Here is a 16306-nt window from a genome sequence, read left to right as displayed (position 1 = left end):
CACACCTCCCCCCCTTCCCCCCCGGTGGCCCCTAGAAAGGTTTCAAGGAGGGCCCTAGCTTATCGAGGAAGCCCCTAAATCCTCAAAAATAAAACGCTTCTAGATCCTCCCGGAATTTCCTAGATCACTAAGGCTCCTCAATTCGAACGGGAGCCCTCCCGATCCTAAAGGAGGCCCCTCGAGTTGTTCTTGTTCGAATGCTGAGCTGACGTGAGCCCCTGTAACCCCCCCCCCCCCCCCCCCCGTGTGGTAGGCAGAGGAGGCCCAGCAGCACTGCGAGGCCTGCCAGACCGACGTGGCGGTCAGGAGGGTGGAGCTGGCCACCACCAAGAGAGACGTCCTCACCCAGCTCAGAGAGATGGTCTTCCAGTGCGACCTGACTCTCAAAGCGGTACGCCCCCCAAACCCGGCGTCCCCTCTCCCACCTGCTTTTCCGATTTCAGCTGCGTCCGTGAGGTATTCGCGTGTGTCTACCGTCTCTCCGTGGGATCGGACACAGACGCGAAAATCTCCCCTTATTTAGCGTCGGCCGAACGAACGGAACCGCGAAACGTTCAGATGTGACCATGTCATCGCGTGTGTGTGTGTGGTGTGCAGGTGACGGTCAACTGGTTCCAGCTGCAGCAGTCCCAGGCCGTTTCCCTCCCCGTCAACCACCAGGTCCTGTGCGAGAGCGCCAAGCTGTACGAGCCGGGGCAGCGCTACGTGGACTTCGTCAGGAGCCTGCCGGCCGACAAGGCCAGGGCGGAGTCCCTCTCCTTCGACGCCACCGTCACTCAGAACACGGGGTGAGGGGAAAGGGGGGGTTCCAGGGGGGTCGCGAGCGACTGGGAGAAAGAGAGGGTAGCGGCCAATGCAGCTGTTTGTGTGCGTGGGGGGTGGGGGGGGAGTGGGGGGGGGGGGGGTTGCAGAGAAAAAGATTGTGAAAAAGAAAGAGATTGTGTTAGAAAGCGTAACACAATTGAGTGCAGGCCACATGTCTTCCTGAGGAAGTGACTAGTCAGAGTGTGGGGGAGGGGGAGGGAGGAGTGGGGAAGGAAGGATAACTCGGTTTTAAGCTTCTGTGCTCTGGATCAACACAACTATCGAACTACATGTTATACTTAGGAACACTTGCGATATATGAATTTACCCGACACCTTTGATCTTGAAGTCAAATGCTCTACCACTGAGCTAAACCCATCCCAACAGTTATGTCTTAGTCCGGTGGAAAAGCTCCGTGTGTGCTGACCAGTGTGGTTCAGGTTGGGTTGGGTCTGGAAGTGCCCACAGAGAGACACAGCCGGCAGGTGGAGAGGACAGCTTTGTTCTGGCTTTGTTTACATCTCCTCCCCGCTCTGCCCTCGTCTGATCAGAGCTGGGGAAGTGCAGATGGGAAGCTGAACATCAACACCTCTCACACACCACACGCGCGTCACAGGGTTAAATTTAGAGATCCAAGTCATCCTGAGACCATAGCCAGTGGCGTGGGAGTGGACCAGCCAGGGCCACCTATAGCCTAGTTACACTGTTTATAGTCCGGATCTGATCATGCCGGTGTTATGTCTTTAGGAATATGAGAACGGTGTTGAGTGAATATTACCCTTAGAGATCGAGGACATTCCGCGTTTTAATCCAAGTTTCAGACAGGCCAGTGTTGGATCATACTTTCCTCCAGATCCACCGGAGAGAGTTTCACCTCCCTTTTGCGTTTCCCCCAGGATGCTTTTCACCAAGAGGTCGCTGAGCGGCAGCCACTCGTCCCACGGGAACCTATCGCAGGCCTCGCTGCCGTCGGACTTCCCGGGCGCCGGAGAGAGCCCCGCCCACACGCGGCCGGCCAAGATAGCGGAGCGCCGCTCCAACAGCAGCACGGACATCCAGGGTAGGCACACGCACGCACTGGAGGTGCATCACTGACGCCCCAGACACACGGAAGGAGCGTGTTTCAGACGTCACCACTCAAGCCCTCCAACAGTACAGGTCTGGTCTGGTCGCCACTGGGTCAACACTAAGCACTTCTGACGCTGTTGGCATCAGCTCACTGCTTCAGTGGTGTCTGGGGCTTGTTTCCTGGTAACGATGCTTCAGGCCCTGTTTCCGACCACTGTCGTTAAATGCAGTTCAAAGAGTATGATGTGAACCCCTCTGTGACAGAGCTTGTAAGAAGGGCCACACACATTAAACTGGATCTGATTTCAGTAGAAATTGGCAACACAATTGAGCGGGATGATTGGTGACAAGTATGTTCAGGTCTGCAGGTTGATTGGGAGTGTGTGAGAGGAGTGTGTGTGTGAGAGAAGGAGTGTGTGTGTGTGAGAGGAGTGTGTGTGTGAGAGAAGGAGTGTGTGTGTGTGAGAGGAGTGTGTGTGTGAGAGAAGGAGTGTGTGTGTGTGAGAGAAGGAGTGTGTGTGTGAGAGAAGGAGTGTGTGTGTGTGAGAGAAGGAGTGTGTGTGTGTGAGAGAAGGAGTGTGTGTGTGTGTTTGTGGATGTTAGCGTACCTGCACTGTGTCGTTTGCTTGGGATCCCAATGGAAATTGTGTGTACCATGTATGAATACACAGAAGTGTGTATGTGTGTGTTTGTGTATCCATGCAGGCTCAGCCTTGTGGATATAAATGGTTGGAGATTACAGTTGTCCTCCTGTGACTGTTATTTACGGAACACACACGCACACACACCGCACACCCACACCACACACACACACACACACACACAGCTGTTTGATCATACTTGTGGTTTGGTTCCTCATTTGAATGATAATATCCTGATAGGTTTCAGGTGCAACCCCTTTCTGTCCATGATTTAGTGTTTGATGATCAAGTGTTGCTACGGCAGCCAAAATCACCCATCAGAAAGGTTTTTATCCTGAGGGTGGCAACACATCAAGAATTAATTCAGCCACAGCTCACACTGTAAGACGGTCAAGCTTCCGTGACTACATTTACAAAGACGTCATTTGAAAACCGACACAAGTGTCTTTTTTAATCACATGTTAATGTAAACACACTGGATATGTCACGCCTGGACGCAATATTAGCATTCAAGTGTCACCATGACGAAGTACATATTCGTTGACATGTTAATAGGATATTCTTTCTGAGGAGATGTAGGTGGTGAAGCAGAGATGGGAAGGAGAGCTGGACATGGTGAAGTGTCTTGTTGTGGTTGTAGAATATCGTAGTTGTCGCTGAGTCTGGTAAAAGACAGCCTGTTACTCAGCACCTCCCTTTGTAGAAACGGGCCTGTTCTGGCTTGATGATCTGATGCATCTATTATAACTGCTACTTGTACATTGCTTTGGATATGTAATATAAATTATTACATTTATATTAAATGACTACATTTAAATGTACTGGTAAACTCAAAGTCTAATGTGATTGTGAATCTTGTTCCAGCTCTGAGGATCCAAGGCCCGTTTCGAGCCTGGGCCACGGGTAGTCAGGGTGGGGGCATGTGCAGTGACTCCGAGAGCGCCGGGGGCAGCAGCGAGTCCCGCTCCATGGACTCCCCCACCGCCAGTCCTGGTAAGACCCACTGGACCTGCCCAATCATGCTGTTGTCCCACCACTTCCTCATTCCTGTTCTCCATTTCCTGTCCCTGTTATCCCACTTCCGGTTGCTCGTATTTTAGATTAGATCAAACTTTATTCACCCCTGACGACAAAATTCAAACGTCACAGCAGCCCCAATAAAATAAATAAATGTATAAAAAAAAGAAATATACGCAGTATTCACAGCATCTCCTACCACGGTATTTCAAACAAAGAACATGGTGTATCTCCTTCCGAAGGTCTGTAGTTTCTGGCAGTCCTCTTGTTTGTACTCGCTAACCTGCTATCTGTCCCTTCATAACCTTTCCTGCACCTGATGACTGGCATGCGCAATAACAACCGGCCACACCTGCTGCCCGCCCTCCAACATGCCCCGGCTGTCACGTCTCTCTACACCTGGAGAGGGAAAACAAGACAGACCGCCCTTATGTCATAGGCATAACAGCCGCCCTGTCAGACCGCAGACGGTACAGTCAGCCTGCTGTCTGAGATTGTTATTGGTCTGGAACGCGTCTCATTGCTTAACTGAGCCGTCGGAAGGAAGGTTTTCCTTTTTTTTCTTTTGTTTGGTTCGTCTTTGGCCGGGATTCCCCCGATATCTGTAGAGGTCGTCGATGTTTCAGCTTTCAAGCAGGAGACACTGCAGCAGGGCAAGCTTCGAATGAGATGGTGGACGGTGGAGCTGCTTGAAATGCTTATCTAGACACTTCTTCCCCTCCTCCTCTCTTCCCTCTGTTCCTTTCCTCCCTTTAACTGCATTTTCCACATGCCCGGGAGATGTTTTCCAGAACGTTCTCAGTAGCTGTCTGAGATGGGCCTCTCACGCAGACCTTTATGGGAACAATACGGAGGATTAACAATGGGCTTGATCACTGAATGGAAGTGTGAATCACCCATGATGCCTTTATGGTGGTCTCCAATTGGCTCCTTGACCTTTCACCTAAAATGAGCCCCGCCCCGCCGTGGCACATTTATAAGCGAAAGTTTTTTTTTTTTTTTAACAGTCCAGGGTTTAGTATAGAGAGAAGCCGCCCCGGCCATGAGAACTCACTGGCATGTCCTCTTTACCTGCACAGGTGACTTCAAGAGGAGATTACCCAGAACCCCCTCCACAGGCACCATGTCGTCGGCGGACGACCTGGACGAGAGAGAGCCCCCGTCGCCGTCAGATAACGGTGAGTCTGAGGGGGGAGGGGGGATGGGAACTCGTCCTGGGGGCCCCCCGGAGGGAGACGGTTTGTCTCTCGTTCCCGTGTCCGACGGCGGGGTCGTCGAGGTCGTGCGTTGGTGTCGCGAGGGGTTCTGGGATGTTGGAGAAGGGAAGCTACAACAGAAGAGCTGTCACGCGTAAAATAAAATAAGACAAAGCGGCTGGAATGAAACCAACTGGCAGTGTGGGATTAAACTGACCCTGATCCACCCTCTCTTCTCCCCCCCCCCCCCCCCCCCCGTCTCTCCCCCCTCCAGGTCTGAGTGAGATGGTCATGGAGACGGCCAGTTCTCCAGGCCCCTTCAGGAACACTCTGATGTCCAAGGCCGCCCAGACACACCGGCTGAGGAAGCTGAGAGCTCCGTCCAAGTGCCGGGAGTGTGACAGCCTGGTGGTGTTCCAGGGGGCCGAGTGTGAGGAGGTTGGTTGGTTTCTTCTTCTTCTTCTCTGGTCTTCTGGATCCTGGTAACCAATGTTTCGGACACTCGGGAGGCTCAATCACTCTGTTCCTTGTGCCTGGGATCAAACTGGACTCAAACTGAAAGCCATCGGCCCTCCACATGGAGGGGTTGGGTTGGCAACCATGTTAAAATACGTAAGACGGGTGGTGTAAGCGAGGGGGGGGGGGGGGGAAGCACTCCAGAGTTCCATGAACAGATCCAAACTCAGACATCAGTCATGTGTCTGATCCTCCCTCAGTGCAATGGAAACCAGAGGCCTTCAGCTGGCCCCACTCCCCCTCTCCTGGATGTTCTCTCCACTCTGCTTATTTTAGATCGAGTTCCATTCAATATTTATAAAAACCCTAAGATAATGTTTGGATACATTCAGAAGGACAAAGAACGGGTTGGTCCTACAGGGTTACTGGGTTTGGCGACGGGATCGTTTGCGTCACACAGTCCAACGTGGCTGAACTGGACGCTACCTGAGTGAAGTTGACCGACTAAATTACATTGACGGTGTTTTCTTTTTTTGTGTGTTTTTTTTTTCTCCTCATGTGACTTGACCGCGTATCGCCTGACTTGTCGCATTTGTTTCTGTGACTGTGTCCCTAGTGTTACTTGGCCTGTCATAAGAAGTGTCTGGAGCTGCTGGCCATCCAGTGCGGTCATAAGAAGCTTCAGGGTCGCCTGCACCTGTTCGGCGTGGACTTCACCCAGGCGGCCCGGAGCCACCCCGACGGCATCCCCTTCATCATCAGGAAGTGCACGTCTGAGATCGAGCACCGGGCTCTGAACATCAAGGTAACGCCGTTAAAACATCCGGCCCTGCTCCTGCTCCAGGCTCCTGCTCTTGAATCTTACCCCCCCCCCCCCCCCCCCCCCCTCCCGTTTTTGAAACCCGTGGGAAACTCGCCGGGTGTCTGGATGTGGAATGTGTTCCTCAAACTGTACTGGAGTGTTCTGTTGGAATCTAAAGGGACAGTGTCTTCTGGTTTGTCTCCCCCCCCGTAGGGGATCTACCGCGTCAACGGAGCCAAGTCTCGGGTGGAGAAGCTCTGCCAGGCGTTCGAGAACGGGAAAGACCTGGTGGAGCTGTCTGATCTCTACCCGCACGACATCAGCAACGTGCTCAAGCTCTACCTGCGCCAGGTGAGTTCGCCGCTGCCTCGTACATTAACTCCAGATAAAGTCAACTGAGTTCGGCTGTTGCAGAGTCGCCGCCCCCCCCACGCCGCCCGGCCAATCTCCCTTTTCAAACCTCCTCCTTTTACTGTCAACAAAAATGCCTGGATGCTTATCTCCTCGCTTCTAATCTCATCCCCTCCGTGTGTTTGTCCTCATATTTCAGCCTCCTGAGTTTATAATTAACTTCCTTGTTTATTTCTCTCCCTGCCCAGCTCCCAGAGCCCCTCATCCTGTTCCGCTACTACAATGACTTCATCGGATTGGCTAAGGAGAGCCAAAGCGCCATCGTGGAGGAGGTGGAGACCCTGCGGGCTGGCCCCGCCTCCGAGACCCAGCAGGTCAGCGTAGAGCTCAGCCGGGTGCTGTTCAAGATCCGAGACCTCCTGAGGCAGCTCCCGCCGGCCCAGTACAAGACCCTGCAGTTCCTCATTCAGCACCTGCACCGGTAGGATGAGCAGGGAACACACACACACACACATACACACACACACACACACACACACACCCTCTGACAGTGTCAAACAGAAAGCCCTGCTTTCGGCTTGAGAAGATCGATCTGAATGAACCCAAACACCAAACTAGACCATCAATTCTCGGAGCGTCTAAACCCAGACGCTTGTCTAAACCTCTGGCGTCCATCTTGTTTGTGTCCCCTCATCCCCCAGGGTGACGGAGCAGGCGGAGGAGAACAAGATGACCGCCAGTAACCTGGGGATCATCTTCGGGCCCACGCTGATCAAGCCCCGGCAGACGGACGCCGAGGTGTCCCTCTCCTCCCTGGTGGACTACCCCTACCAGGCCCTGATCGTGGAGCTGCTCATACGACACCAGCACGTGGTCTTCGACTCACCCTTCAGCCCCCTGCCTGCCACCTCGCCCACCGCCGAGGGCGCCCCCTCCGGCCCGCCCCCCGGCCTCCCCCATCGCCTCACCGCCCAGGAGAAGGAGATGCAGTTGAACAGGCACTCCAAGTCTCTGGGAGACATCAAAGAGGTGAGGGGAAAAATATTTTGTTTTGTACTTTTAGAAGTGCAAAAAGAAAGCCCACACAAGTCTTTTCATTAAGAAAGTTGACCAAAATGTGCTCCCAACTTTTCACAAAATAAGAAACGGAAGTAAATCTGAGAACATATAGTTCATAACTAACTGTGTATTCTGGAAATCCAGGAAATCTATGCTCAATAAAGAGGAAAGATTCAACACATAGTGTTCTTCAAATAACTTCACCATCCATATCACCACTGGCACTGTGTCTACTGTAAAAACATTCTCTCTTCTCTCCTTCCTGTTTCCTGTTCTGGGTTCTGTTTCCTGTCACTGTCTCTGTATTACAGCAGAGCTCCAAAGTGTATAAAAGGCATTCCTCCATAATCCCATCCTGCCGTTTGCTGGAAGAGGCCAGGGAGGTGCAGCCCATGGCTGAGGAGATGGACTTTCAGCCTGGTCAGTACAACAATACTACATTACACTACAACAATACTACATTACACTACAACAATACTACATTACGCTACAACAATACTACATTACACTACAACAATACTACATTACGCTACAACAATACTACATTACACTACAACAATACTACATTACACTACAACAATACTACATTACGCTACAACAATACTACATTACGCTACAACAATACTACATTACACTACAACAATACTACATTACGCTACAACAGTACTACATTACACTACAACAATACTACATTACACTACAACAATACTACATTACGCTACAACAGTACTACATTACGCTACAACAATACTACATTACACTACAACAATACTACATTACGCTACAACAGTACTACATTACACTACAACAGTACTACAGTACACTACAACAATACTACATTACACTACAACAATACTACAGTACACTACAACAATACTACATTACACTACAACAATACTACATTACGCTACAACAATACTACATTACGCTACAACAATACTACAGTACAATACTACAGTACACTACAACAATACTACAGTACACTACAACAATACTACATTACACTACAACAATACTACAGTACACTACAACAATACTACATTACGCTACAACAATACTACATTACGCTACAACAATACTACAGTACGCTACAACAATACTACAGTACGCTACAACAATACTACATTACGCTACAACAATACTACAGTACACTACAACAATACTACAGTACACTACAACAATACTACATTACACTACAACAATACTACATTACGCTACAACAATACTACATTACGCTACAACAATACTACATTACACTACAACAATACTACAGTACGCGACAACAATACTACATTACGCTACAACAATACTACATTACGCTACAACAATACTACAGTATAGTACAACAATAGCTTATGTATAAAAATAAATAAAAATAAAATATATATATATATATGTAGCTATTGTTGTACAGTATAGTACAACAATAGGTTATGTATTAAAAAAAAATATATATATATATGTGATATAGAACGTACGGCAGAAGATCATGGATCAGAAGGTCATAGTTCTAACAGTATTTCAGGGGTTAGACTCAAGGAATAGTCTATATTTTCCCAGGCACAATGCAAAATAACATCTCAGTCAAGAGTGTAACAGTAACAATATCTCAACTTCAGCGTAGCAACACAATCTCATTTACACACTACAGTGCAATTTTTTTTTTAATTTGGACCCATAGTTAACACTCAGAAGCCTTTGTATTGACAGGCAATTCTGCAATGCATTGTGTTATTGCATCAGCATGTGCTGTGATAGACATCAGAAATAAACGTCCGTCTCTCTCTCTTCCCAGCGGGGGGTTCGGAGGACGTCAACGGCTTCCAATCCTCGAATGTCCCCGAGGCTCCGAGGCCGGGGGAGAGAAGCCGGCCAGGTCCCAATTCCCGGGTACAGCTCCGCGCCCCTCGCTCCAAGCTGTCGTCCCGGCCCGTGAGCCTGCCCGCGGAGCGCCCCCCGGCCACGCTGCGCGGCGTGGAACAGAGGAACACCCCGAACGGCGTGGAGACGGACGGCGCCCAACCGGATGGCCCCGGGCCGGGGGCCGGCGAGGAGGCCTCGGAGGACGACAGGCCCCGGACCCGAGTGAGCAGTCACTACCGCAGCACGTTCATCGACACCCAGACCCTGCGGAGGACGTGGGACAAGCAGTACAAGCGTTACGACGTCACCCCCAGGACGGCCCGGATGGTGGCGAGCTTGCCGAGCGAGGAGGAGGGCCACGTGGACGCCGCCGCCGGCTGTCTGTCCGTGTCTGTGACGTCGTCCGCGTCTGCCTGTTCTCTCGGGAGATGCAGTTTGAATCCCGTCGCCGTCGCCGCCTACCCCAACAGACCGTACACCATCGCGGTGAGGGCAGGCAGGACTTTGAGGCGAGAGGAGAATGTGTGCGAGTACATCCCCGTGTCCACCTCGTCGAGGCCCCCCAGAACTCTCCAGCCCCCCCCCGGAACGTTCTACAAGCCTCCGTCGGGCAGCAAGGCCAAGGCTTTTGCAGACGCGGGGTCGAAGATGAGTGCGGCGGCGACAGCTAACAGCGCTGAGGAGGAGGAGGAGGAAGAAGAGGAGGAGGAGGAGGAAGAGCTGGGGGTTGAGATCGAGGTGTCTGTGGATGAGCCGTGTGAGGAGGCCGGGGCGGCCTCGTCCGGCCTCCAGTCCCCTCGCTCCAGCCCCGAGGAATTGAGTCACGGCGACGCTAAGCCTCTGTACCAGAGACTACGGCCCAGACGGCTGCAGGAGTTTGAACACAGGGAGGCTCACTTCGTATAGCCTCCCTCACCCTCTGAGGTACTCCTCCCTCACTTCACGGTTCAAGGGTCAAAGTTCAAGGTTCAATAAACGTTTGGACGAGGAGGTCTGATGGATATAATATGTGCCATATTGAAGACGAAAAAACACCAAGAATTTCATGAACTGTGAAAAATGTACCCATGGAAGTGTTATATATTAATATATATTTCTTGATATCTGTCAGGCTTTTGTTTGGGGCTGTGAGTAACAGATTTACAATGAAGACAGGATGCACTTATGATGTTGTTTTTAAGTTACTTCACATGAATTCTGATTAAAAGTTGTTAAAATATAAATAAGAAAGGAAAAACTAAGTAATTTTACCAAAACAAAGCTGTGTGTAATTGGTCAAATTCTAAATAAGTTGAAATCACACTCACAGTTTCTTTACCATCCTGCTCAATACACATTGATGAAAGAACATAGTCTGTTTTATCTTTTAAACTGTGCAATTACATTTTACAAAAACATTATTTTACCATAATTCAACTTACATTACATTTACATTCTGCATTCATATGTTTTATGCCAAAAATGGGAATAACCTGTTACCGTATCCAATTCAGTTTGATGCACTTATTTACCTTAAATTAATCTTACACCTTTTTTTGTCTCTGAATTATCTGTTGTTACTCAGACTGCAGTGTTATGTTAGGCATGTATAAAGTGTTCCACAACCTAAAACATGTTGCATCATGTTAAAATGGCCTCATCACTCACTCGATTGACACGTAAGTAATGTACATGGTGTCTGCATGTAAATACATTGAAATATGTTACAGAGTAACACCTTGTTGAAAGAAAAAATAATTCTGCTTTAGTTTTTTGTATACAAACTGTAAGAAGCTTCCAGTGCCCATGTATTGCCTTGTAGAAGGATGTCACCAAGGTTTAAAAAGCACATACGTACGTATACAAAGCTAAACTCGGCCAAAGCTGTTTAAGAGGAAGCCTACGTTATTCAGCGGTGAACAGGGATACAAATGCCTTTCCCCAATGGCCAACCCAAGTCATTGTAGGTGCATCATTCTTGTAAATTGTATTTCTGTCTGTATTTTATGAATGGTGAACGAATGTTTCTGTGTATTAAATTACTTTTGTAATTGTGTACAAACAGGTACATCGGAACATACGCCTTTTTGTAACTTATTAAAATAAAGCTTACATCTTCCAAATATATATTTTTGACTGGCATTAATGTTATACAGTTATATTAGTGTGATGATATGATAAATGCAGAAGCTATTTTAGGTCCATTTAGCTGTTACACTCTGTACATGCTATTATGTCCACAAGTAGGGCATCCTAAATGATATAAAAGTGTTGTTTGTCCTATTCGTCATTTCTAAGTGAATATCTAGACCTAATGAGACCCAAGATTAACCTATGAAAATGGAGTCTGGTATTAGTGGTCTGTTGTTTGTTAGGTCATGTCGGTCTCTTCAGCGAATGGATGAGTGGAGTTAGCAAGCTGTGGGCATGCAGAAAGAAGATTATATCAATCTGCTTAACTATTCGCAAGGTCTAGGGAACTCACTGCGTAAGCTAACATGGAGCACACAGGAGATTGTAAACGGCTACGTGTTTTACTTTAGATGTCACTCAACGATTAGATTGTTCTTCTGAGGTATGTGATATGATTGACTATCTTGAGGCTCTCTGATGTGTTTGGCTGTAACCTCGACTGGAGGGGGACTTTTAGTGCCTGCATAGTGTTGCATAATGCCAGTGTTGTAGTGTTTTTATAGACAGGAGAAAGCAATCACATTAAAGTAAACTGTGAGGACATGATGTTAGCAGAATAAGACTGTCAAGACTTGCATTCGGCATTGTTCAAGTGTTAAAGATCAATCTTACAGCCTTCAGTATTGGTGAGTGTGCTGGATGCAAAACAAGTTGTTTCGCAATGTACGGTTTTGCTCAAGCTTTGAATGTGTTGAGTCCTTGTGGAGCTAATGTCCTTTGCTTTTACAAGGGTGCATTTATTGGACTTTTTTTTAACAGAAGAAACAATAAATATGTCTGAAATTCTCCATAAATAATCATTTCATCATAACAAGACATGGTGCCTGTCACAACTCAATATTTGTGTTGGCTGACCTAACAATGTAAACAATCAATTGTTGTCTATGAATAGTTTTTCAAGTATGATGCACGGAAATATGATTGAAACAACTTCTACTGTGGTTAGTGGTTTATGTTTGCGCTCTTCTTTGTCGGTGGGTCGGACCCATCATTCAGCCGCACTTGGGAGTTGAGAATCCCATTGTTGAAATTGATTGGCATGACCTAGAAAAGGCCTTCATCGGCCCATACTCTCGCTACACCCCTCCTCTCTGTTGCTGCTGCACTTGGTTGGTTCAGTCAGCATCAAGGGACACTGGGAATGTTTACGGGCAACGTCTCTCCTACTGCATAGAAGAAGAAAAGAAAACTACATCTGAATTTAAAGACGGGAAAGGGAAAAGTTCCAGACGTTCCCAATCCAATTAGCAAAAATCGTTGGTTGAGTTTTCCTGGGCTGTGCTTATGATCGCAATAGGGTTGTTGTGAATAGGTTGTATGGTTGAGGTCGTTTGGTTGTGTGGTACTCTGACGTGGTTTTGGGGGGGATTGTGTTCAGGCCTGAGTCCTGTTGGACGCCCCCTGGGGGGTCAGTGGAGGAGCCATGAGGACAGTCAGTCAGATCCGACTGTTACTGTGGAAGAACTGGACCCAACGCAAGAGGCAAAAGGTAAACAAAGATTCCCCTCACTCCTGTGATGAGATTGATGAAGTTTGGAAATATTCACAGGCAGGGGCAGCAAAGTGTGTGTGTATATGTGTGTGTGTGTGTGGGGGGGGAGGGGGGTTGGTACCCTCTGACCAAACGTTTTTTTTTGGTCATTCTCTCAGGTCCGGTTCTTCATGGAGATCATGTGGCCTGTGTTTCTGTTCATTGGCCTGGTGTGGCTCCGAAGAGCTAACCCTCTTTACCGCCAACACGAATGTAAGAACTACCGTTTCCACATCAACAACATTTAGGAGCTCGCTAATTCACCAAATATTTCAATAGTTGGCATCATTTTGAACTATCTTTGCTGCCTAAGTGCCGGTGTTTCCTCATGCCCGTGCTGTGTTGCTCCGCTCTGTTGGAACAGGTCACTTTCCCAACAAGGCCATGCCCTCCGCTGGAGTCCTGCCTTGGATCCAGGGCATCGTCTGCAATGCCAACAACCCGTGTTTCCAGTACTCCACCCGCGGAGAGTCGCCTGGCCTGGTCTCCAACTACAACAACTCCATGTGAGCATGCCGAGGACACAGGGTCGGCTCCGGTGGGGGGGGGGGGAATGGAATTCTGTGCCCCCCGTTATTTTTCTATGAGAGTTTCCTTTTTTATTTATTAAGTACATAAATCACACAGACACATAATGAAAATACTTGTTGTGTGTGTGTGTGTTTGTTCACGTTTGTGTGTGTGTGTGTGTTTGTTCTCCCATTTGTGTGTGTTTGCGTGTGTATTCGTACTTCCATGTGTGTGTTTCCATGTGTGTTTGCTGTCCCCTCTCTGTGTGTGTGTTGTCCCGTTTGTGTGTCTGTGTGTGTTGTCCCGTTTGTGTGTCTGTGTGCGTTGTCCCGTGTGTGTCTGTGTGTGTTGTCCCGTGTGTGTCTGTGTGCGTTGTCCCGTGTGTGGGTTTGACCTCCCCTCAGCTTTGCCCGGTTCTACTCCGACGCCCAGGAGCTTCTGCTGTCCGACCCAGAGTTCCTTCAGCTGGGCCGGCTCTGGAGAGAGCTGACCACCATGAGCACCTTCATGGACACGCTGAGGACCAACCCAGAGCAGGTCGCAGGTCAGTCCCTCACAGACCCCACGCCCACATACACCCCCTCAGACGCCAGGGCCTTGTGGGGGGGTAGGGGAAGGGTGGCTGGCTGGCTGGTCGTCAACAGTGCTTCTGAACGTCTTGAAGAAGGCTTCAGGATGGCGTAGGACCTCCGCGCTCTGTGTTGGGTGAGCTTTGTTTACATGCCGTCCCGACCGACACCTCCCTGGTTCCCAGGAATTGTCTTCCTGGGTGCTTTCAGGTGAGTGAGGTGATGGGATTACAACACTCGGGCTTAAGTGAGGCCATCCGTAGTGAGACTGTAAGCTGCTTACTTTCACCAGAGCTCTGTTTGTTTGGTGGGAACTCGTGTGTCTGTTTCTGTCTAAACGCCCGTGCTCCAGAAATAGAGCAAATTGCTCCTGAGTCTCGTACTATCGTTCCTCCCTGGGAACTGATGGCATCGCGCTGTTCCTGTGTGCTTCCTGAAAGCATTCCTAATGCTGACAACTCCCAAGAATAGGCAACCTCAAAGTCTACCAGATTTGGAAAATCCTTCTGAATGATTGATGTGTGTATTGGTATGCGCCTGAGTGTATTCCACTGAGTAAGTGATTGATTCGCATGGAATCCCTCTAAAATGGCCGTATGACCTTTATATGTTAAACAATACATCTTTGTCAAAATTCAAGATTCATACGTATGTTCATAACTAAAACCAGATATCTCAAACAAACTCCTAAAACAACTGATACTGTTTTATTGTTTAAATATCCTTAGGGAAAAAATTGTATAGATACTCAAGTCTTATATCCCCACAGGAGACTATAAGACCCTAAAGCTCTTAAAAACCTGGGTCACAATCTCTCCATAGGAGTAGTCTGCCCCCATCACAGTGGAATGTGGGAATGCCGTGGCCCTCAGGGTTCCAGAACATCGGTCACACACACACCCTTTTAATCATTGTGGTTTTTGGTGATTCTTCACTCACTGGGGGTATACGTGTTGTGTTTCTGTGTGTGTGTGTGTGTGTGTGTGTGTGTCTACTGTCCCCCTCCAGGTCGAGGGGTGAAGGTGGAGGACATACTGAAGGATGATGAGACTCTAACGTCCTATCTCCTGAGAGACGTACGGCTCCCTGAGTCTGTGGTCTTCCAGCTGGTCAACGCCCAGATCAGACCAGAGGAGGTGAGAGGCTGCCATATGAACATACAGCATATATGTGTGTGTGTGTGTGTGTGTGTATATATATATTTCAGCAATAGCTCACAACAGGCCATGGTATATTGTTATCCTATCACAACTAAGGGGAGATGTTTGGTCCGACGCAAATTCCGTGGCCGGATAAAAACGGTCACCGAAAATAATAGATCTGAACTCACTCTTCAATTGGACTTTTTCAAATATATTTGAGATAGACAATAGTCCTAGTCTATGGAACCAGAGTCAGATTGCTTGATGTGAGCTGTCCGTTTATGTCGATAGAGATAGAGTTCGAAATAGTGAAATCATTTGAAGTTGCAGTGTGATGTGATTGACAGATTTGCGGTGTATGAGGGATCCACATGAGGTTTGTTGAGAGAGTTTTCCAGTGTGTCAGGATTAGTAATCTAGTCTGCTGTGGGTTGGACCCCCCCTCACACTGGCAGGAATGGCCCTTTGGCAATTGCATACAGTTCACAAAGAACTCTCTCTCTCACACACACACTCTCACACACATACACGCATCACGCACACTCTCTCACACACGCTAACACACACAGACTTTCTCACGCGCACGCACGCACGCACACTCACACATACACACACTCTCCCTCGCACACGCGCTCTCGCACACGCACACACACACCCTTTCTTTCACACATACACATGCACGCACACGCTCTCTCTCACACACACACGCTTGGTCCAGTCCCAGTTCAATTTGGGGTTGGGCTCTCTTATTGTGTGTGAGCATTCTGTCCTCACAAAGCCCTCGCAGCGTCACGCCCCGCCTCGCGGTGCTCTGATCCCGAGGTGGCGTCTTCGCTCGCCGGGGGGTGCGGGAAAGGCCGTCTCCGACGCCGACCTACCACCCATCCCCACAAAAGCCCAGCACATCGCAATGACATCAGTATCCCGATGGTCCTCAGGCCCAGCTTTCAGATGGAAATAGCCAAAGAAGACCCAGAGAGGCTGGCGCTCTGGGCCGGCTCATTCAGCCAACACCTCCCGCCTCTGGGATCCACTGGCTGGAGGACTTCCAGAGACTAATCAGTTGGAATACTCAGGACGGGATGCCGTGTTAAAGCCGTGAATGGTGATGACACACACGCATAA

The 16306-nt window shown here is 48.8% G+C and overlaps 2 protein-coding genes across 7 annotated transcripts in view; both read left to right on the top strand.

Annotated features, from left to right (window-relative positions):
* The window catches only part of arhgap29a (Rho GTPase activating protein 29a), a 35004-nt gene extending 23641 nt beyond the window's left edge, over positions 1–11363 (top strand). For all 6 annotated transcript variants that reach the window (XM_067251588.1, XM_067251586.1, XM_067251587.1 and 3 more), the window contains 12 exons: positions 254–391; positions 598–788; positions 1701–1864; positions 3378–3506; positions 4610–4708; positions 5001–5164; positions 5799–5987; positions 6198–6335; positions 6584–6816; positions 7037–7364; positions 7706–7814; positions 9190–11363. In XM_067251588.1, coding sequence (XP_067107689.1) covers positions 254–391; positions 598–788; positions 1701–1864; positions 3378–3506; positions 4610–4708; positions 5001–5164; positions 5799–5987; positions 6198–6335; positions 6584–6816; positions 7037–7364; positions 7706–7814; positions 9190–10163 — 2856 coding nt within the window. In that variant the 3' untranslated portion in view covers positions 10164–11363. The remainder of the gene's footprint in view (positions 1–253; positions 392–597; positions 789–1700; positions 1865–3377; positions 3507–4609; positions 4709–5000; positions 5165–5798; positions 5988–6197; positions 6336–6583; positions 6817–7036; positions 7365–7705; positions 7815–9189) is intronic.
* Positions 11364–12852: 1489 nt separating this feature from the next.
* LOC136958057 (retinal-specific phospholipid-transporting ATPase ABCA4-like) overlaps positions 12853–16306 on the top strand; it is a 30658-nt gene continuing 27204 nt past the window's right edge. Inside the window, 5 exon segments of the mRNA XM_067252285.1 lie at positions 12853–12918; positions 13080–13173; positions 13325–13466; positions 13875–14014; positions 15048–15175. Coding sequence (XP_067108386.1) covers positions 12853–12918; positions 13080–13173; positions 13325–13466; positions 13875–14014; positions 15048–15175 — 570 coding nt within the window.

This window comes from Osmerus mordax, chromosome 15 (assembly GCF_038355195.1).
Source record: "Osmerus mordax isolate fOsmMor3 chromosome 15, fOsmMor3.pri, whole genome shotgun sequence".
NCBI lineage: Eukaryota > Metazoa > Chordata > Actinopteri > Osmeriformes > Osmeridae > Osmerus > Osmerus mordax.
The sequence above is the reverse complement of the archived record's forward strand: the minus strand, read 5'-3'. Positions and strand labels throughout refer to the sequence as shown.